A 22883-nucleotide genomic window follows, 5' to 3' on the forward strand; every position below is an offset into this window, starting at 1 on the left:
TTTCCATCAGACAGACCCAAGGTTCAACTGTTACCTCTCTCACCAGCTGTTCTAGCAAATCATTATCTTCTCTAAGTCTCAGGTCTCCAGGGTAGAAAGATAATAATAGAAGCTATCTCATAGAGACATGGCAAGGATTAAATAACAAATAATACACATAAAATACTTAGAATAGTAATAATCATTTAATACAGAGGTTAGTTGTTGTTGTTGTTGTTCATCACTAAGTTGTGTTTGACTCTTTGCGACCCCATGAACTGCAGCTTCACTGTCCTTCACCATCTCCCATAGCTTGCTCAAACTCATGTCCATTGAGACAGTGATACTATCCATATCCATCTCATCCTCTGTCGCCCTCTTCTGCTCTTGCCCTCAGTCTTTCCCAGCATCTGAATCTCTTCCAACTGGTACACTCTTTGCATCAGGTGACCAAAGTATTGGAGCTTAAGCTTCAGCATCAGTCCTTCCAATGAATATTCAGGGTTGATTTCTTTTAGGATTGACTGGTTTGATCTCCTTGCTGTCCAAGGGACTCTCAAGAGTCTTCTCCAGTACCACAGTTTGAAAGCATCAGTTCTTCTGCACTCAGCCTTCTTTATGGTCCAACTCTCACATCTGTACATGACCACTGGAAAAACCAAAGCTTTGACTAAACAGACCTTTGTCGGCAAAGTGACGTCTCTGCTTTTTAATATATTGTCTGTGTTTGTCACAGCTTTTCTTCCAAGGAACAAGCATCTGTTAATTTTGTGGCTGCAGTCACCATCCACAGTGATTCTGGAGCCCAAGAAATGAAATCTGACACTGTTTCCACTTTTTCCTCATCTATTTGCCATGAAGTGATGGGACTGGGTGCCATGATCTTCGTTTTTTGAATGTAGAGTTTTAAGCCAGCATTTTTATTCTCCTCTTTCGCCTTCATCAAGAGGCTCTTTAGTTCCTCCTCACTTTCTGCTATTAAAGTGGTATCATCTGCATATCTGAGGTTATTGATATTTGTCCCGGAAATCTTGATTCCAGCTTGTGAGTCATCCAGCCCAGCATTTCATATGAAATACTCTGCATATAAGTTAAAAAAGCAGGGTGACAGTAACTCAGCTGGAATTTCATCACCTCTACTAGCTTTGTTTTTAGTGATGCTTCTTAAGGCCCACTTGACTTCACACTCCAGGATGTTTGGTTCTAGGTCAGTGTCCTACCATAATGGTTATCTAGGTCATTAAGAGCTTTTTTGTATAGTTCTGTGTATTCTTGCCACCTCTTCTTAATCTCTTCTGCTTCTGTTAGGTCCTTGCTGTTTTTGTCCTTTACTATGCCTATCTTTGAATAAAATGTTCCCTTGATACCTCCAATTTTCTTAGAGACCTCTAGTCTTTCCATTCTATTGTTTTCCTCTATTTCTTTGCATTGTTCACTTAAGACAGCTTATTTTAATCTCTCCTTGCTATTCTCTGGAACTCTGCATTCAGTTGGGTATATTTTTCCCTTTCTCCTTTGTCTTTCACTTCTCTTATCTCAGCTATTTGTAAGGCCTCCTCAGACAAACACCTTACCTTCTTGCATTTCTTTTTGGGGATGGTTTTGGTCACCACCTCCTGTATAATGTTACAAACCTCTGTCCATAGTTCTTCAGGCACTCTATGTCTATCAGATCTGGTCCCTTTAATCTATTCATCACCTCCTATATAATTATAAGGGATTTGATTTAGGTCATACCTGAATGGCCTAGTGGTTTTCCCTACTTTCTTCAATTTGAGTCTGAATTTTTCAATAAAGAGCTGATGATCTGAGCCACAGTCAGCTCCAGGTCTTGTTTTTCCTGACTGTACAGAGCTTCTCCATCTTCAGCTACAAAGAATGTAATCAATCAGATTTCAGTATTAACCATCTGGTGATGTCCATGTGTAGAGTCGTCTCTTGTGTTGTTGGAAGAGGGTGTTTGCTATGACCAGTGTGTTCTCTTGGCAAAACTCTGTTAGCCTTTGCCCTACTTCATTTTGTACTCCAAGGCCAAACTTGCCTGTTACTCTGGGAATCTCTTGACTTCCTACTTTTGCATTCCAGTTCCCTAGGAGGAAAAGGACATCTTTTTTTGGTGTTAGTTCTAGGAGGTCTTGTGGGTTTTCACAGAATCATTATTATTGTTTCTAATATTGTCCTTCCTTATATTTAACAATTTTCCTTACTGTGATCTCTGTCGTAACAGTATTAAATCTCCATTTGATCCATATCATATGATCTTTCAGATATTCTTCTTTCTTCTTGTATTTTTTATACATTTATAAAAGGCCTCATACTGTGAAAGACTTTCAGAATTACTGTCAATATATAAATGTGTGGAGAAGTCTACTGTCTAAGTAGGGTAGGGTGCAGTAAACCTTTCATTTGCCATTGGACTCCCCCAAAATCTATAAATTAATAAAGAAATCTTTTGAAAGATGATTAGGCAATGCATATCAAAAACCTTAAAATTCATGTTGTAATTTAATCTATAAATTTCACTGTAACTTCCAAGAAGTTATCCTAAAAACCAATTAAAAATATAGAAAAATACTTTGTTATTCAGATGTTCCTTGGTTTATAATAGTGAAAAATTAGAAAAACAATCCAAATGTCCAACAAGGAACCAATTGATAAATCATGGTATATCTACCCAATGGAAATCCATGCATCCAGTCAAAAGGTGTTATAGAAAAATACATAATAGCATTGAAAAATGTTCACAATATGTAAGTGAAGAAATAAGGTTAATGCTCCTTTTGTTAATCAGGTAGATGGAAATTACTTTTTCTTTAAATTTATGCTTTGAATACATTTGGCAATCTAAAGTTAATTAGCCTCTTTTAAATTTGTATATTGAATCGTATATGCACAGTATAATTTTCTTCCCTTGAGTCGTGAGCCCCACACCTGCCTTAATTCTTCCATATTTGGGATTCCACAGAACCACCTTATGATTCACATTAGCAAGGATCTTTTATTTTTGAATTTTAAGTTTTCCTGGCCCACCAACCCTCTTTCGAAAGGTCCAAAATCCATTTCTCCACTAGGTGGCAACATTGTTCTTTTAAAAAAAAAAAAATTCACACCAAGGCCCAATCGAATATGAACAACTAGTTCTTCATTCACTTTGATTCAGAATGTATACCTACACTTCAGGATGGCTATTTTGAGAGTTCCTGAAAAGTTAAGGAACTTAACTTGGTTCGGTTTTATAAAACTAGATATTCTTTCTAGAAAACTTTGCAGCTTTATCGAGGAGTGAGTGAATGAAAGTTGCTCAGTAGTGTCTGACTCTTTGCGAGTGGACTATACAGTCCATGAAATTCTCCAGGCCAGAATACTGGAGTGGGTAGCCTTTCTCTTCTCCAGGGGATCTTCCTAACCCATTGTTGACAAATGTATGCTATTTCAAGTATACAGCACAATGATTTGATATACATATACACTGTGAAAGGATTCTTCCCATCTAATTAGTAGAAAACTTGGTATTCCTTCAATTACATTTTAAATGAAAGACCCACTTAGTATTCAACATAGATTTATTGAGCATTACTCTGTATCTTGTACTTCAATAAATACAAAGCACAATACTGTTCATGCCTCAAAAAATTTACCATCTAGCAGGGGAGATAAGACAAATGATAACTATAATATCAAGATAGATTGGACTAAGTGGTATAAAAGAAATACAAAATACTATGTGCTGTGCTTATTCGCTCAGTCATGCCTGACGCTTTTTGACCCCATGGACTATAGCCGGCCAGGCTCCTCTGTCCATGGGGATTCTCCAGGCAAGAATACTGGAGTGGGTTGCCATGCCTTTCTCCAGGGGATCTTCCCAGCCTAGGGATCAAACCCAGGTCTCCCGCATTGCAGGCAGACATGGAAACACACAAAAAATCACTTTTTTGCTAATCTTTTTAATTTTTTTCTTTTTTATAGCTTAATTTAAATATAATTGACATATAAACAGTATGTACATTTAAGCTGTACAATCTGCTAATTTGATACACTATATTGCAAAATGAATACTACTGTAGCATTAGTTAACACCTCCATCATGTCACAATACTACCAGTACTTTTTTTGTGGTGAGAATTCTTAAGATCTACTCTCTTAGAAAGTTTCAAGTATATAATACAGTATTATTAGTTAGGGTCAATATATTATACTTTAGATTCCTAAAAACTTGTCAATCTTATAACTGAAAGTTTGTACCCTTTGACCAACATCTCCCCATTTCTCCTTCCCCTCCCCTCCAGCACAAGTAACCACTCTGAGTTCAGTTTCTTTCTTTTTTTTTTTTTTTTGGCCGCATTGTGGCTTTGTTGAAATTGGCCATAGTATAAGTATTTATAACCAAGGAAATCAGTAAATGTTACAAATAAGAATTTTTTTTTTTTTTTGCAAAGAGCTACACACCACTGTTAATTCCATGTGACATATACTATTTTAAGCACTGGTGGCTCAGACAGTAAAAAGTCTGCCTGCAGTGCGGGAGACCTAGGTTTGATCCCTGGGTCGGGAAGATCCTCTGGAGAAGGAAACGCAACCCACTCCAGTAGTCTTGCCTGGAAAATCCCATGGGTGGAGGAACAGTCCATAGGGTTGCAAAGAGTCAGACATGACTGACCGACTTCACTTTACATATATGAACTCCTTTAATCCTTACAACAACGCTATGAGCCAGTAACTCTTACCACCCCCAATTTTTACAGATGAGGAAACCTAAGTATAGAGAAGGTAACTTGCCCAAACCTCAAAGCTGATTTCAGCTACTTGTGTCCAGCCCTCATCTATGCCATTTATTGCATTGTCATTAATGCAATAAAACTATATTCTGAACTGAGGGAACAGAAAGAGTATGCAATGTCAGAGAAACTTTCTGAAAGTACTCAGGTTTCCTCACTCCATCCACCCCTACCCAGTGTGTCTTAAAATTTTCTGAAGTTATCATTCATCAGTCTATATATATTTTCTTTTAGGACTTTGCTACTTTGCCACTACTGTTTTCTACAGCCGTAGTAATTCCAAAGGTTTAACTGGTGATAAATGCAAGAGGGTGTATTGCCTAAGATCTGGTGAATTCACAAAGAAATCAATGCTTAAAAAAACAAAAGTCTATTAAGACTTTCTGCATTCAGTCCTACACTGATATATCTTCCCTGTTTTTCTCAGATAATCTCTAGAATGTCAAAGGGAATCCTTTACCATCTCACAGGAGTCAATGTCTATGAAGGCCTTTGCAGACATAAATAGTTAATTCTAATGTCTTCTTTTTAAAGAAAGAAAGAATGAAAGAAACTTACATCATCTAATTCTTTCTCCACTTGGATTTTTCTCTTCTGGAATTGTTTTATTGTTTTGAGCTCTGTCTGAATCATGCCAATTTCTTTGGCCTTTTGATGGAACTGTCCCTCCAGCTCACTTACTTGCATAGTAAATTTTCGTTCCTGTATTAACAACAAAACAACAAAAAAGGTAAATGACTTAGGAAAAAGAACAGAGGTCACACAAAGTCCTGTTGCATTTGAAGCCTTAAGCCATTTTTCTTTCTTCTTTGAAGAAAAAGCTCCCTTTTTACCTTCACATAAAGTTTTAATTTTTATTAAAAGAGACCAAGTACCTTGAATAAGGAGAAAATTCTAAAATGACCTGATTGTGTATAGAAAAGTAGATATTATTTAAAAGAGGTATGAGAAGATTGCATGCCTGCTCAGGCGCTTCAGTTGTGTCTGACTCTGTGTGACCCTATGGACTATAGCCCGCCAGGCTCCTCTGTCCATGGAATTCTCCAGGCAAGAATACTGGAGTAGGTTGCCATGCCCTTCTCCAGGGGCTCTCTGCAACCCAGGGATCGAACCCACGTCTCTTATGTCTCCTCCATTGGCAGGTGGGTTCTTTACCACTAACACCACCTGGGAAATCCTCATGAGAAGACCAAACAAATCTTTAATCTATAAGAGAGATAAATAACATCCCTGATCCTAAATTAAAATCAGTAAGCAAAGAGACAAGGAGAGGGCCACTATCTCTTAAATAAATAGAGAAGATGGTGAGAGAAAGAGGAAGGAAGGGGGAAGACAGAGGAAAAGGAAAAAGAGAGATGAGGAGAAAAGGAAGAGGAGAAAGGGAAGAAGAGAGAGTAAAGAGAAAAAAAAGGGGGGAGGGAAATGGAGGAGAAAAAGGGCCAATAACACAACTAACAAATGAAAAGAGCTATCAAAGTGCAAAAGACACTTAACCACATGAAAAAAATGCTCAATCTAGCTCAGAATAAGAGAAATGCAAATTGAAATACAATAAAATATCATTTCTTACCTATCATGTTGACAGAAACCCATTTTGACAATATACTCTGGTATATTGTCCCATTATATATTCCCAATGTATAAACCCATTTTGACTATATACTCTGGTATATTCTGTCCATGGAGACATGGACAGGAGTTACATTTCTCAGAATAGACTGTGTTTGATAGATTTTACTTTGGAAACACATAAATATTTTACATAATTGCTGCTGCTGTTTAGTTGCTCAGTCATGTCCAACTCTTTTATGACCTCATGGTAACCCACCAGGCTCCTCTGACCATGGAATTTACCAGGCAAGAATACTAGAGTGGGTTGCCATTCCCTTCTCCAGGGGATCTTCCTGACCCAGGGATCAAACTGGTGTCTCCTACTTGGCAGGTGGATTCTCTACCACGGAATCACCAGGGAAGACTATTTTACATAATTATAATTATATAGTTATATCATTTCACATTAATTTCTTAAAGCAACTCCTAAAAAAAGCAAAATGTATTGCTGAGTTGGTGGCATAACCTTACAGAAAGGAATTATTTCAAATTGTTTTTAGACCTTGTTAATTTGATCAGAAGCAACAGTTAGAACTGGATATGGAACAACTGACTGGTTCCAAATCGGGAAAGCAGTACATCAAGGCTGTATATTGTTACCTTGCTTATTAAATTTATATGCAGAGTACATCATGAGAAATTCTGGACTGGATGAAGCACAAGCTGGAAGCAAGACTGCCAGGAGAAATATCAACCTCAGATACGTAGATGACACCACCCTTATGGCAGAAAGCAAAGAGGAACTGAAGAGCCTCTTGATGAAAGTGAAAGAGTGAAAAAGTTGGCTTAAAACAACATTCAGAAAACTAAGATCATGGGATCTGGTCCTATCACTTCATGGCAAATAGATGGGGAAACAGTGGAAACAGTGACAAACTTTATTTTGGGGGCTCCAAAATCACTGCAGATGGTGACTGCAGCCATGAAATTAAAAGATGCTTGCTCCTTGGAAGAAAAGTTATGACCAACCTAGACAGCTTATTAAAAAGCAGAGACATTATTTTACCAACAAAGGTCCATCTAGTCAAAGCTATGGTTTTACCAGTAGTCATGTATGGATGTGACAGTTGGACTATAAAGAAAGCTGAGCGCAGAAGAATTGATGCTTTTGAACTATGGTATTGGAGAAGACTTTTGAGAGTCCCTTGGACAGCACGGAGATCCAACCAGTCCATCCTAAAGGAAATCAGTCCTGAATATTCATTGGAAGGACTGATGCTGAAGCTGAAACTTCAATATCTGGCTACCTGATGTGAAGATTTGAAAAGATCCTGATGCTGGAAAAGATTGAAGGTGGGAGGAGAAGGGGACGACAGAGGATGAGATGGTTGGATGGCATCACCGACTCAATGGCCATGAGTTTGAGTAAACTCTGGGAATTGGTGATGGACAGGGAGGCCTGGTGTGCTGCAGTCCATGGGGTCACAAAGAGTTGGACACGACAGAGCAACTGAACTAAACTGAACTGAATTTGACTATAGATCACTATTGGTATATATCCTAATGGGAAAAGTTCCCCCCGCCAACTCAAATCCTAAACTGTATCCACCAGTTTATGTGGGTAGTAGTATTGATATTAGTATTCTGTGCCTTTGATGTATTGAGGTTTGAAGAAAATACACAGTTACATTGGTATCATTAAGAACCAGGATTTTGGGTGAGGGAGAAAGAAGACACAGATAGGGTTAAGTAAAAATCCTGTGCTCTTGCATCTGAATTTAAAGTATTAGCATGAGCTCATGATATATTTTAATCTTCAAAAAATATGTTTCCCAGCGCTGTCCACTGAAAAGCCCTAGAGCTCAAGATCAGAGAACTACTCAAGATCAAGAACTACTACGAGATGATTTTCGACAATAACATAATTTCATGTTATTTTTGAGCATCTGTACAATCAAATGTATGAGCTTTAAGATCACTGAGTTCTCAAGAGGACTTAACTTACTCTCGTGTCTTAAATATCTGAACTTGCCAGAAACCTGACCACCAATAAGTGAGGCATCAGTGTACATACCAATTTTTCCTTCTCCTCTTGGGCTTTTTCCTTTGTTTCATTCAATTGCTGTTTCAGTTTTTCAATCTGTAGAAAATGAAAATAAAGAGGAAGGTAAAGAAATTTCTCTGTATCCTAACTTAATTACATAGCCCAGTTTTCATGTGCTATTAAAACCAGTAGGGAGTACTTCCCTGGTAGTCCAGTGGTTAAGACTGTATATTCCCAGTGCAGGGAGCATGGGTTCAATTCCTGGTTAGGGAACTAAGATCCCACACGCTGCACGGCACAGCCAATAGAACAGAAGAGAATGGAATAAAATAAACCAGTAGTGTTGGAGAGGTGGAGTAAGGTGGGAAGATGAGAGAAGAGGACATTATTTATACTGTTAACTTGCTATTGCCAGTTTCCAAAATTCGGCTATCATCATAATTGCCTGGGTAACGTGTATGGTTAAAAAATTTTTTTAAATTTACCATCTTAACCATTTTTAATTCACATTGTTAGGCAGCAGATCTCTAGAACTTTTGCACCTTACAAAACTGAAACTCCATGTTTATGAGATACTAACTCCTTCTCCTCCCTCCCCCAGCCTTTCTACATTGTTTGTATGATTTTGACTACTTCAGGTATGTCCACAGAAGAAAAACCACACAACCTAAAAGTTGTGAGTGAAGTTTTATTCCAGGATTATACTGAGGGTTATAGCCTGGGAAACAGCCTCTCAGAAAGTTCTGAGGAACTGCTCAGAAGGGTTAAGAGAACAGGCAGAATATATAGCAGATTCTTGCTGGAAAAAACATGTAGTCAGACATCAGAATGTTACTAGTAATCACAAGGAAAAGGTATTTTGAGTTAATGATTTTAGTGCTTTTCTGTGTCAGGGAAGATGTAAAGACCTGGGCTTGCTGAAATTATTCCTTAGATATGTATGTTAATTATCTAGGGCCAAGTATCCAAAGCTCAGAATGCTTCCTGTTTTGCTCCAGCCTGAATTTCCTCCCCTCAGGACGCACTGTGGAAGGAGGCAGGTGGCAGGCGAGGGTCGGGGGCTGCAATGGCTGATGGCTTGATCCTTGTAGAACTGGAATGGTGGGTGACATTCTTTGTTTATTGGAATGTGGGGCAACACTCCCTGTCCATAGATACTTCATATGAGTAGAATCATACAGTATTTGTCCTTTTGTAACTGGCTTATTTCACTTAGCATAATGGCCTTGAGGTTCATTCATGTTGTAGCACACAACAGGATTTCCTTCCCTTTTAGAGCTACATAATATTCTTGTATTTGTATACCACACTTTCTTTATTCACTCATCAACCAACAGACATTTGGGTTGTTTCCACTTCTCGACTATATGAACAGGGTTTCACGAACACTGGGTGTGCAGTTACCTCGTCAAGATCTTGCTTTACATTCCCTTGGAAATTCCCACTCCAAAGTGAGATTGTTGCATCTTATGATAATTCTATTTTTAATTTTTCGATGAATCTCTGTACTGTTTTCCATAACGGCTATACCATTTCACATTGCCACCAAATTGCACAAGGATTCCAATTTCTCTACATCCTCACCAACACTTGCTATTTTCTGTTCTTCTGACAGTAGCCATCTTAATAAGTGTGAAGTGATAACTTGGAATTTTGATTTGCATTTCTCCTAAATGAGTAAATTTTTAAAGGAAAGTTTCAAGGAGAGTACAAAGAATTCTCATGTACTGTTCACTCAATATTGCCACATTTGTTTTCCCTTTATGATAGGTCTATTACATATATACATGTGTATATATACATACATATACATATATATATATATATATATGCGGGGAGCTGCCTGTGAGAATGGGGTCCTTTGTCTGAAGGACACAGCTCTGGGAGCTGCCTCAGTCCTTGAGGGTTTGCTTGCAAACATAGCTCTCTGTCCCGCCACCCCAGAGATTAGGCGCTTATTTACTGCAGGCACCTGGAGTTCTGTGCAAACTTCTCACGCACAGAGAAATGTTATCTGGTGTAAGAAATAATAACAGGGAGCCATTCCCATGCTCTCAAGATTTCTTGTGACTGTTTGTAAGATGTATAGGCCAACCAAGAAAAAAACGTCAACTGTCTTGTCTTTCTCACGCTTTTCTGTATAAATATGAGATGTTGAATAAAGTTGGTGTCAGACTGCGTCCCTTCGTGGTGTGCGTGTCTGAACCTCTTGACCCCATCTTTGTAGTCTCTTGCTTTAGTTTCTTTCTTAGCCCCGCCGTGCGTTCTTGGGACCTGATCGACTTTGCCGGCTGGCCCGCAGTGGCGCTCGAACCAGGGACTCGAGAATCGAGTGCGGACGACGGCGCTGCCCGCCAAGATTGAGGTAAGTAAAGAGGAATTCCTAAGTAATTAAAAGTAAAGGGCAGGAGGGTGATTGTCGAGAGTAATAAATCATGGGACAAGGCAATAGCCGCCAGTTATTTGTACATATGTTGAAAACTATGTTAAAAGGTAGGGGAATTCATGTAAATAAGTTACAGCTAGAAAAGTTTTTACTTTTTATAGAAGAGGTTTGTCCTTGGTTTCCAGAGGAAGGAACAGTTAGTCTGGAAACTTGGAAAAAGGTAGGAAAACAATTGCAGACATATTATTCCTTACATGGTCCCAATCGTGTTCCTGTGGATGCTTTTTCTTTGTGGACTCTCATAAGAGACTGCCTGGATCCTGAACATGAGGGACATAAAATTCAAACGGCTCTCAGGGATTCCACAGGACCTGAAGTTACAGAGCCTTCTGCCCCTCCACCTGAGCCGCTTTATGCTGTGCCTGAGGGAACAGCTTATAAGGCTGGAGGGAGTGATGATGTGTTAAGCTCTGATGAACAGAAAGAGTTAAATGAACAAGCGGCTCAGTACCATAGAGAGGATATGGCTTGGGAGATGATGGTTAACATGGAATCCCCCTCGGGAAAAGGGGAATTAAAGCATTCAGGGCTTTCTGAAGAACAGCTGGAGAATTTAATTCAGAAGATTGTTATAGCAGTAAAAAAGGATGCACAGGGAGACTCCCACTCCAGCCAGCCTGCGCCTCCAGCATATCCTCCCTCGGTTCTTGCTGGACTCGATCCACCTGTGCCTTTTGTAGAACCGCGAGAACTTATATCTATCCCTGCTTCTTTGCCCGGTGAAAACATAAAAATTAAAAGTGAGATATTATTATCTCCTCTTCAACAAGCAATTAAGCGAGCTAATGAAGAAGGAGAACATATTCCCGGGTTTTCAGGAATCTATCCAGTGTTTGAAAATGCTCAACATTAGAGGTATTATGAGCCGCTGCCCTTTAAGCAACTGAAAGAGTTAAAAATGGCTTGTGCACAATATGGCCCGACTGCGCCGTTTACTCAGGCTATTATAGAGGCTTTAGGAAATCAAAATCTGCCACCTAATGATTGGAAACAGGTTGCTCAAGCTTGTTTATCTGGATGAGATTATTTCCTATGGAAATCTGAGTTTGCTGAGCAATGTGGGATCACAGCCGATATCAATCGGCGACAGGGACTGAACACCACTTATGAAATGATGGTGGGAGAGGGAGAATATCGAGACACTAATAGTCAACTTAATTATTTACCTGGAGCCTACCCTCAGATTAGTGCTGCGGCTCTACAAGCATGGAAAAAGCTTCCAAATTCTGATAAAAAGACTGAAGATTTATCTAAAATTCGCCAGGGGCCAGATGAGCCATATCAGGATTTTGTTGCCCGCCTGCTTGAGACAATTGGTAAAATGATAGGGGATGAGCAGGCGGGGATGGTATTGACTAAACAGCTTGCTTATGAGAATGCCAATTCGGCTTGTCAAGCTGCCCTGAGACCTTACAGGAAAAAGGGAGGTTTTCTGACTATATACAGATTTGTGCTGATATAGGCCCTTCATAGTTCAAGGCATAACTTTGGCCGCGGCATTACAAGGAAAGACAGTCAAAGAAGTACTGTATCAACAACAAAAGCGGGATAAAACTAGTGGTCGGCTTCGAGTCCCTGGCTCTGGCTGCTTTTCTTGTGGCCAGATGGGTCATCAGGCCGCCCACTGCCCACAGAAGCAGGCCCGGAGACCTGCTCAAACCCCTAACCTTTGTCCTAGGTGTAAGAAAGGCAGACACTGGGCAAGGGATTGCCATTCTAAAACTGACTTACAGGGAAAGCCACTTCCTCCGGTCTTGGGAAACTGGGTGAGGGGCCAGCCCCAGGCCCCGAAACAATGTTATGGGGCAATGCAAAATCTGACCAAATTGGAGACACTTCAAGGCCAAAACGCAGAACTGTTACCGAGTTGTTCAGAGCAACTGCAGGGAGTGCAGGATTGGACCTCAGTTCCTCCACCTACACAGTATTAACTCCAGAAATGGGCATGCAGGCTTTGCCAACTGGAATTTTTGGCCCTCTTCCGAAGAACACTGTGGGCCTCCTATTGGGGAGAAGCAGTACTATGATGAAAGGTTTATTAGTAGCCCCTGGAGTCATAGACTCTGATTATATGGGTGAAATAAGAATTATGGCCCATTCACCACAGGGCATAACAGTAATACAATCTGGTCAACGTGTTGCTCAATTAATTCTACTTCCTATAATTCCAGTTGGAAAAGCCATTAGGCAAGAACGAGGATCCCGAGGTTTCGGGTCTTCAGACGCTTATTGGATTCAGGCCATTAATAAGCAATGCCCTGAGCTTCTACTGTATATTCAAGAAAAGCCTTTTAAAGGTATTTTGGATACTGGTGCAGATGTTTCTGTTATATCTCAAAAACATTGGCCTGATGAATGGCCTAAGCAGGTTGTAATTTCTACTTTGCAAGGCATTGGGCAATCACATGACCCAGAACAGAGTTCAACCTTTTTAAAATGGAGGGACAAAGAAGGACATGAAGGACATTTTCAACCTTATGTTTTGCCAGGACTGCCGGTTAATCTATGGGGGAGAGATGTTATGATGAATATGGGGGTATATCTTTATAGTCCAGATAAAAAGATTAGTAATCAATTGTTAGACCAAGGCCTTTTGCCCCATCAGGGGTTGGGGATAAATTCACAAGGGCCTTTACAACCCCTGATCCCTGCAGTTAAGAATGATAGAAAAGGTATAGGATGTTTTTAGGAGGGGTCATTGATCGTCCTGCAATCCATGCTGATCCGATAAAATGGAAGTCTGATGATCCAGTATGGGTTGATCAGTGGCCCCTATCAATAGAAAAAATCACGGCCGCCAATCAGCTTGTGCAGGAACAGCTTGCTCTCGGCCATATTACCCCCTCAAATTCACCTTGGAATTCACCTATTTTTGTCATTAAAAAGAAAACAGGTAAATGGAGGCTATTACAAGATTTACGAAAGGTTAATGAAACAATGGAATTGATGGGCCCCCTTCAGCCGGGGTTGCCTACCCCCATGGCCATTCCAAAAGATACTTACAAAATTATTATTGACTTAAAAGACTGCTTTTATACTATTCCCCTTGCCACTAATGACTGTCAAAGATTTGCTTTTAGTGTCCCTTCTACAAATTATAAAGAACCTATGAAAAGATATCAGTGGCAAGTTTTACCTCAGGGAATGGCTAATAGTCCTACTCTCTGTCAGAAATTTGTTGCTCAAGCTTTAAAAACCACTAGGTCCTTGTATTCCCAAGTATATATTATTCATTATATGGATGATATTCTTTTGGCATATGAAGATGAGGAGTTGCTATTAAGAACATTCGCTTATATGCAAACTGCATTACAGGATTATGGTTTGATTATTGCAACAGAAAAGGTGCAACGCTTCCCCCCCATTCTTATTTGGGTTTTTTTCTGGAAAAAGAATGGTTTCGAGCTCAGAAGATAGAAATTCGTAAAGATAATTTGGTTACCTTGAATGATTTCCAAAAACTGTTAGAAGATATTAATTGGATAAGACCTTACTTGAAGCTAACTACAGGGGAAATGAAGCCTCTTTTTGATATTCTGAGGGGTGATCCTGATCCAACTTCCCCCGAACTCTGACTCTGGAGGGAAGGCAAGCCTTAGATAAAGTTGAACAGGCCCTGTCTAAACAACAAGCTACTTATTGTGACTATACTCAAGAATGGGGTTTATATACTCTTCCTACTAAACATGCTCGTACAGCAGTCTTATTCCAAGGATTGCCTTTAAGATGGCTTCACTTGCCTGCCTCTCCCTCTCGGGTATTAACCCCCTATTATGATTTGGTTGCTGCCCTAATAGCTCTTGGGTGGTCAGAATCCACTGTATATCTAGGAAGAGACCCACATTTTATATGTGTTCCATTTTCTAAAATTCAGCAGGACTGGCTGTTTCAGTTTAGCGACAATTGGGTTATTGCCTTAGCTGGTTTTAGTGGACGGCTTGATAATTATTATCCCTCAGATAAAATTTTGCAATTTGCTCATTATCACCAATTTCTCTTCCCAAAAATCGTTGTTTCTCAGCCCCTTGCCGACGCCCTAACTGTATTTACTGATGGCTCTTCTAATGGAATAGCTAGTTTGATTATACAGGACAATACTACCACCTGGCATACTAATTATAAGTCTGCTCAAGAAGTAGAACTATTTGCCGTTTTTCAGGCTTTATTACAAATTTCTGCTCCATTTAATTTATATTCTGACAGTCAATATATCATAAGAGCCTTAAACACTATTGAGACTGTTCCATTTATTGGTACCCTGAATTCTACTATCCGAACTCTTTTTCGTGATATACAACATTTAATTTGCTCCAGAGTTAATAAATGCTATTTTGGTCATATTCGTGCTCACTCTGGACTTCCTGGACCTTTAGCACGAGGTAATGCTTTGGCTGATGAAGCTACACGTATGATATTTCCTTCACTAGAACAAATGGCAAAAACTTCCCACAGCTTACACCATCAAAACAGCAATAGCTTAAGACGTCAATTTGGCATTACTCGAGAAGCTGCCAGACAGATTGTTAAGCAATGTCAAACATGTCCTCAATTTTTTAGCGTCCCCCACTATGGAGTTAATCCTCGAGGATTGTTGCCAAACGATATATGGCAAATGGATGTTACCCATATTCCTGAATTTGGTAAACAAAAATTTGTTCATGTTACTATTGACACCTTCTCCGGCTTTTTACATGCCTCTCTACAATCCGGAGAAGCTAGCAAACATTGTATAGCTCATTGCATTAAATGTTTTGCTGTTATGGGAACCCCTAAAACCATAAAAACAGACAATGGTCCAGGATACACTGGAAAAAATTTTCAATTATTTTGTACGCAATTGTCTATCTCACATAAAACAGGTATCCCTTATAATCCTCAAGGTCAAGGAATTATTGAATGGGCACATCAAACTCTCAAACATCAATTGCAAAAACTAAAGAAGGGGGAATTGTATCCCAATACCCCCTCCAACTCTCTAAACTATGCTTTATTTGTTCTAAATTTTTTACAATTGGATATAAATGGCTGTTCAGCAGCACAGCGATTTTGGAACTTTGATGCACAAACAATAAGACCTAAAGTCTTTTGGAAAGACCCACTTGTGGGAAAATGGTATGGACCAGATCCAGTACTAATCTGGGGACGAGGGCATGTTTGTGTTTTCCCACAGGATGCCGAAGCGCCGCGCTGGCTGCCGGAAAGGTTGGTACGCACGGCAGAGACAGTCTCTAGCAAACCAGATGAGGAGATTGACAATTCAAGAGCATGATGAATTACCATCTCGGCAACAACTTCAGGCATGTGGTGCAGGGCGATCCGATATCGCCTTTAAGCTTCCTGATAACCTTATTAATTATCTTAAATCAGATTAACACTGCACACTCTGAGGAATATTCAAATGCTTACTGGGCTTATTTTCCTGACCCTCCCCTTCTCCAACCTGTGGGCTGGGAGGGTCAGTCCATTCCCATATACACTAATAAAACTGTTTTATTTTTTGCACCTTGTTTAATTAAAAAACTGATTGATGATCTATGGATCATAAAGGCTTCCATCTATGGAAATAGTCTGTGGTTAAAGGAACATAAGCATGCGCCTATATAAAAAGAAAGGGGGAGATGCGGGGAGCTGCCCGTGAGAACGGGGTCCTTTGTCTGAAGGACACAGCTCTGGGAGCTGCCTCAGTCCTTAAGGGTTTGCTTGCAAACATAGCTCTCTGTCCCGCCACCCCAGAGATTAGGCGCTTATTTACTGCAGGCACCTGGAGTTCTGTGCAAACTTCTCACGCACAGAGAAATGTTATCTGGTGTAAGAAATAATAACAGGGAGCCATTCCCATGCTCTCAAGATTTCTTGTAACTGTTTGTAAGATGTATAGGCCAACTAAGAAAAAACGTCAACTGTCTTGTCTTTCTCACGCTTTTCTGTATAAATATGAGATGTTGAATAAAGTTGGTGTCAGACTGCGTCCCTTCGTGGTGACGTGTCTGAACCTCTTGATCCCATCTTTGTAGTCTCTTGCTTTAGTTTCTTTCTTAGCCCCGCTGTGCACGTTCTCGGGACCTGATCGACTTTGCTGGCTGGCTCCGGCGTATATATATATATATATGATGTAGACTTTTGAAGCTGTTTCTTCTGGAGAATGTGAGAATAAGTTTAGGACATCATACTCCTGTATTAAATATTTCATTATGTGTTTCCTAAGAAAAAGAACAATCTCTTAGAAGTATAGTACAATGATTAAAATAGGGAAATTTAACATTGATAAAATACTATTATTTAATCTATAGTCCATATTCAAATTTAGCATCAACTGTACCAATGATGTCCTTTCACTGTAACTGTTCTTTTTCTGGTCTAGGATATAATCCCTGACTATGATTGTCATATATTCTAGTTTTAAACAGGAGCCATTTCTCAGTCTTTGTCTTTTATGACACCAGCGTTTTTGAAGAATACTGGCCAGGGCTGGAGTTGTCTGATGTTTCTTCACCAGAAGATTCAGTTTGTGGCTTTTCAGCAAGTATACACTGCTTAAGTGATGATGTATCCTTGTCACTGCATCACAGCATGAGGTGACTGACATTAAGTGTAATCAACTGGTTAAGACTGTGTCTGCCAGGTTTCTCCAGTTGAAAGTTCCAATTTTTCCTTTTATAATTACTAATAAATTTGGAGGACTATATTTTAGGACTATGCAAATATATTTTTGCTCATTAAACTTTCACCCACTAGTTTTAGCATCCACTCTTGTTCTTGACTGAATCAATTATTACTCTGACGCCAAATGGTGATTTTTCTTATTGCTTCATTCCTTGGAAATTTAATAACTTACTACATTCCACTTTAAGGAAAAGCATTCTATTCTCCCATATTTATTAAGGTATGTATTTATCAGTTGTATATACTCATGAACTCATTTTATTCAATAAGCTATAACTGATTACTGTCATTTATTTTGACTGTCCCAGATTTGGCCAGTGGGAGCCCCTTCAAGTTACCCTCTGTGTCCTTTAATTTTTTGTTACTTATTTCCTGTCACAATAAGATATTCAAGTTCATCTCTTACTCTCCTCACTCCAGTCTTATAATCAATCATTTCTCCAAGCATGCTGGCATGTTTTAGTAGGAAATCTGACTAGCTTTTTGTTGTTGCTGTTGTTCAGTCACTAAATCATGTCCAAATCTTTGAGACCCTACGGACTGCAGCATGCCAGTCTTCCCTGTCCTTCACTATTTCCCAGAGTTTGTTCAAACTCGTGTCCATTGATTCTGTGATGCCATTCAACCATATTATTTTCTTTCTTCTGCCTTCAATCTTTCCCAGCATCAGGGTCTTTTCCAATGAGTCAGCTCTTCACTTCAGGTGGCCAAAGTACTGTAGCTTTTTAAGCTAAACATTCCTTAACATGGTTAAAAAATCAGAGGATACAGAAGTGAAATATTGTTGTAAATAATCTTAGAATAGCTCAAGGGAAACCTAAAAATGTTTTAAAAGAAATTCAGACAGACCTAAGTCATGCAGAACAGGTGTAAAATAGATTTATTTTGTGCTGACTGAACAAAGCCTTCAATACAAAAACCATAAGGGAAATCTCCTAATTCTATCTAAAATATGATAGTTTTTAACACACATTTCACTTCTAATATTTCTATAATTAACATGAAGACTGTAAAAAGTTTAAATAAAGTTTAAGCAAATAATGCATTTCTAGGATATAGTAGCATGTATGGAGTAACAAAATTATAAGAGAGCTAGTTAACCAGGGTATATTGAATAATTTATTTTACTTCTTCCTCCCAAAGAAGTTTCTTTGGTTTTAATGAGTATCCATGTCTATGAGAAAATTATGTATTTGCTACAGTCAGATGCTGGCCTATGATACATGGAGGCAGATGAAAATCAGGAAATACAAGTGATACTGATAAAGGCAGACCAATATCAATTAGCTAATGCAGTCCACAAATCTTTTATACAATGAATTTTGAAAATTATTTGCATGGCTGGCCTAAAGGCTTATTTTAGAATAATAATTTATAGCAGATAATTTTGATAATGCATGCTATTATCAAAGAGTAATTTTAAAAATGGAAGTTGCCTAGGAAAGAAGGTTAAAAAAAAATACTGTACCAAAAAATTACTTTAATAAAACATAAAATCCACACAAGTGTTCAGTTGTCTGATTTCTCTAATATGCTTCCAGATCATCTTGAACTTAAGTTTTGATTGCTAACTTTTTCAAAGCATCAGTGGAATCACAACCCATTCATTCATGCATGCATGCAAAAATATTTTAATAAGTGCCTACTATGTGTATTTGTATTTTTACTATTTATTATAGTAAAAATACAAAAAACATACATGGGAATGAAACATGATACAAATTTCCTTAGGTCACCATGGGACACAAAGAGGCAGCTAGGAAAGAGATGAATTTAAGTCACACCTAAATTCACACGTTAACACCCACTAGCTGTGAGACTCTGGCAAGCTACCTGCCCTGAGAGTCAATTTCTTTATCTGTAAAATGGGAATGACAATTTGTGGCTACAGTGGGTTATTAAAAGGACTAAATGAGATAGCAGAGGTAAAGTATCCAACATGGTGCCTGGCACAAACAGGAGTCCCAAAATGTTAGTTCCTTTCCTTTTTTCCCACAGATCTAAAATGATAGCTCTATGCCCAACATTTCAACAAGGTTCAGTAAGATAAAGATTCAACAGGTCCAACAGAAGACAGTCAGTTTGCTAGATTCATAACCATGTGATCATGGATTATCAATAAATTGCTTTATAGATTATTACTCATAGTTATCAATATCAAAATATATATATATATATCATACACCATGCTCTTGTTCTTAAAGTTGATCATAATGTTCCATTAGCATCATCTTTGTTTCAGCCAAGAAAACATGGGATAAGAATGAAAATAAAAGGCAATTCTGACTGTAAAGCCGTTCTGAAATAACATGTTGCTTCAAAGGAGAGTTAAAAGTCAACTGAAATGTCTTAACTGTGGGATGAGGTTTCAAGGAATTAAAATACTGGAAATACATAGCCACAGCAGTATAACAAAAGAGATAGTTACTAAGGCTTGGGAGGGTTTCTACCTACCTACCAGATTATCTTTCTCCTGATCCTGTTTCTTCAGATAGTTCAATACAGACATTGTGTCTTTCTCCATTTTATACTGCTGTCTCTTTAACTCTTCATTACATCTTGCCAGTCTCCGGGAAGTATCACGATACTCAATCCTAGAAAGTTCTGTGACTTCCAGCCTGGCCTCCCAAAGGGAGGCATTGGCCTTGGCTCTCTCCAAAACAGACTCCTCAAGTTTTATGATCTTCCTGCACAGGAAGAGGACATCAAGAGCATATAACTATTTCTCTACTTTATTAGTATTACACCTTTCTCTATATTATAATTTATTTTGCTTGGCATTTGCCTGGCACATATGAGCAAATATTGTTGGATGAATGAGTTAGTAAGAAATATATATGGTCTATTGCCCTCAGTGTTTCATTGTTGATATGTGCACTGTAGATGAATGGGCAAAAATAGAAAACATATGCTAGTGAGTTCTAGGAATGTGACAAGCCATTGGCACTTCCAGAAAATGCAAGACTAAACATGCAGTTATTTTTTTTAATCACACTGTAGAATACTTATATTAATACTCTAGGGGGGAAATTGCAAATAAATTTGTATATTGGGCTGTTATCTTAGGAAGAAGAAAAAGAATATTCCAAAATGATAGTAGTGGTTATCTTTGGATAATGGGATTACAGGTGGTTTTGTTCTGTTTGACTCACTAGGTTTCCTAAACTCTCTGTACTGAGCAGGCATTACTCTCTTAAATTACTTTATAAACTTTACAAGGATCCCTTGTGGTCCCATATATAGTGCTGTTGGACAAGATGTATGATTCCAATGTGTCTAGGAACGACTAGGGTCATCCAATAAATGTAGTAGCAATCTAGCAGCAACTCCAAACCTGTGAAGGTTTAATGCCAGAGCAATCTTACCCACTTCAGAAATTCTCATCATTTGGGGAAATCTGAATACTCAAATCCTTTATGTTTCCTTCGAACCAAAAGGAATCCTTGAAAAGGCCCAAGGAATTACTTCCATCACCCAGACATCCTTCAGGATGTTTAAGTGCCTCTCAACCACACAGCTGAGATCGATCAGGTTACAGGCAAAAAATAACGAACCTAGAGCACTACAGCACAGTTCTTGCCGGGACGGGGGTGGGGTGGGGGGAAAAGATCCAAGTTGAAGCCTACAGGAGCAGACATCTTAATTTGTTTAACAAATATTAAGCTTCTTCTATGGTTCCGACTCTCTTCCAGGTGCTGGAGATAAGGTGAATAACGCTTAGTGCCTATTCTAGAGCATCTTTGGGTCTTGAGGATTTCCCAACTACTAATATTCTGAGCCACATGATTATCTGGAGTGGGGCTGGAGGTTGTTAATGTGCACTGTAGGATATTTAACAGTATCTTTGGTCTGATAGCTCAGGTGGTAAAGAATCGCCAGGAATGCAGGACATGCGGTTCGATTCCTGGGTCAGGAAGATCCGCTGGAGAAGGGATCTTCTCCACGCCAGTATTCTGGCGTGGAGAATTCCATACTCTATCATCCATGGGGTCGCAAAGAGTGGGATACGACTGAGCGACTTTCACTCGGTCTCTTATCCACTAGAGGTCCCCCGATGTGACAATCAAAAATGTCTCCTTGACAAACGTCCTCAGGGAGTCAAAAATTACCCCCCTCCCCAGCTAAGAATCACTGGTGGCGAACAGTGCTGTCCAATAGAACTTTCTGTGATGTTAATGCTATCTAGACTGTCCAATACAGTCACCACTAGCCACACAGGCCTACTGAGTACACGCAATGTAGCCGGTACAAACGAGGATCTGAATTTTTAGTTTAATTTTAACGAATCTTAATAGCCATACATGACCGGTGACGACACTATTGGGCAGCACAGGTCTAGAGGATCTCCGACCTTCAATTCCAGTGTCAGAACTAACCCTTCCTCCTCGCTTTTAGTTCTTTTCCCCTCCACTAGCACTTATTTCATTCGGTCCTCAGTCAGTCAGTTCAGTCGCTCAGTCGTATCCGACTCTTTGCGACCCCGTGGACTGCAGCACGCCAGGCCTCCCTGTGCATCACCGACTCCCGGAGTTTACTCAAACTCACGGCCATTGAGTCGGTGATGCCATCCAACCATCTCATCCTCTGTCGCCCCCTTCTTCTCCCGCCTCAACCTTTCCCAGCATCAGGGTCTTTTCAAATGACTCAGTTCGGTCCTATGTTACTTCTGTTCTTGGGGAATTTATCTACCTCCTCGTTAGTACACTCCACATAGGCAGGGGCTGTGTCTAAAAGATTTGAGGGTCCCAAATCTCAACACTCCGGTCTTAGTTGAAGCAGTGGGGGGTATGGCATGCCTTTGGGGAATTTCTGAGCAACGGAGCCGTCCTTCTTAGAAGCTGGGAGAGCAAGGGAAGGGTCCGGGAGGAAAGCGGGGAAAGGGCGCCAGTTGGCCGGCGCCTGCGAATCTCCGGAGGGCAGGCCCTGGAGCAGGGACCCCAGCGTGGCTTCCCCTTACTTCTTCTTGTCTTTATCTTTGCCTTTGTCTTTGCCTTTCCCTTTCTTTTTGTCCTTCCCCTTAGCCGGCATCCTGGCTTCTCCCGGGGCACAGCAGCCGTGGTCTTGTCTCCGCGCCGCCCAGGCCCGGCTTCGTCTCCAAGGACACCACCAAGCCGCGCAGGTAACGATCAGCTCCAGCGGTTGCCGGCGCGCAGAGAGCGCACGCGCCCGTGACGTAGCTCCTCCCCTGCCCCACCCCTGCCCCGCCCACCGGGGCCCAGTCCACTGGCCGGGCGCGGGGGGCGGGGCGGAGACCGGCTGAGGGCGGCGGGTAGCCGCGCCGTGGCGGCGCGCGCCCGGTGAGTGTGCGAGCGCGGGCGCGCCGGTGCATGACTGGGGTCCGGGCTGGGCGGGAGAGGAGGCCGGAGCCGGCCAGCCACTGGCCAGCGGCGGCGGCGCGACCGTAGGGGCGCTCTCCCCTGAGGAG

The 22883-nt window shown here is 40.2% G+C and overlaps 2 protein-coding genes across 10 annotated transcripts in view; one reads left to right on the plus strand and one right to left on the minus strand.

Annotated features, from left to right (window-relative positions):
• Window positions 1-22571, minus strand: part of BBOF1 (basal body orientation factor 1) — a 45868-nt gene extending 23297 nt beyond the window's left edge. For both annotated transcript variants that reach the window (XM_070377531.1, XM_005893800.2), the window contains exons 1-4: window positions 22416-22571; window positions 19917-20145; window positions 8380-8445; window positions 5313-5456 (exon numbers count right to left, since the gene is read on the minus strand). In XM_070377531.1, coding sequence (XP_070233632.1) covers window positions 5313-5456; window positions 8380-8445; window positions 19917-20145; window positions 22416-22486 — 510 coding nt within the window. In that variant the 5' untranslated portion in view covers window positions 22487-22571. The remainder of the gene's footprint in view (window positions 1-5312; window positions 5457-8379; window positions 8446-19916; window positions 20146-22415) is intronic.
• A 108-nt stretch (window positions 22572-22679) lies between these two features.
• The window catches only part of ENTPD5 (ectonucleoside triphosphate diphosphohydrolase 5 (inactive)), a 32892-nt gene continuing 32688 nt past the window's right edge, over window positions 22680-22883 (plus strand). For all 8 annotated transcript variants that reach the window (XM_070377536.1, XM_070377539.1, XM_070377543.1 and 5 more), the window contains exon 1: window positions 22680-22755. The gene's annotated coding sequence lies outside the window, so the exon portion shown is untranslated. The remainder of the gene's footprint in view (window positions 22756-22883) is intronic.

The sequence above is a fragment of the Bos mutus genome, chromosome 10 (genome assembly GCF_027580195.1).
Source record: "Bos mutus isolate GX-2022 chromosome 10, NWIPB_WYAK_1.1, whole genome shotgun sequence".
Classification (NCBI taxonomy): Eukaryota; Metazoa; Chordata; class Mammalia; order Artiodactyla; family Bovidae; genus Bos; species Bos mutus.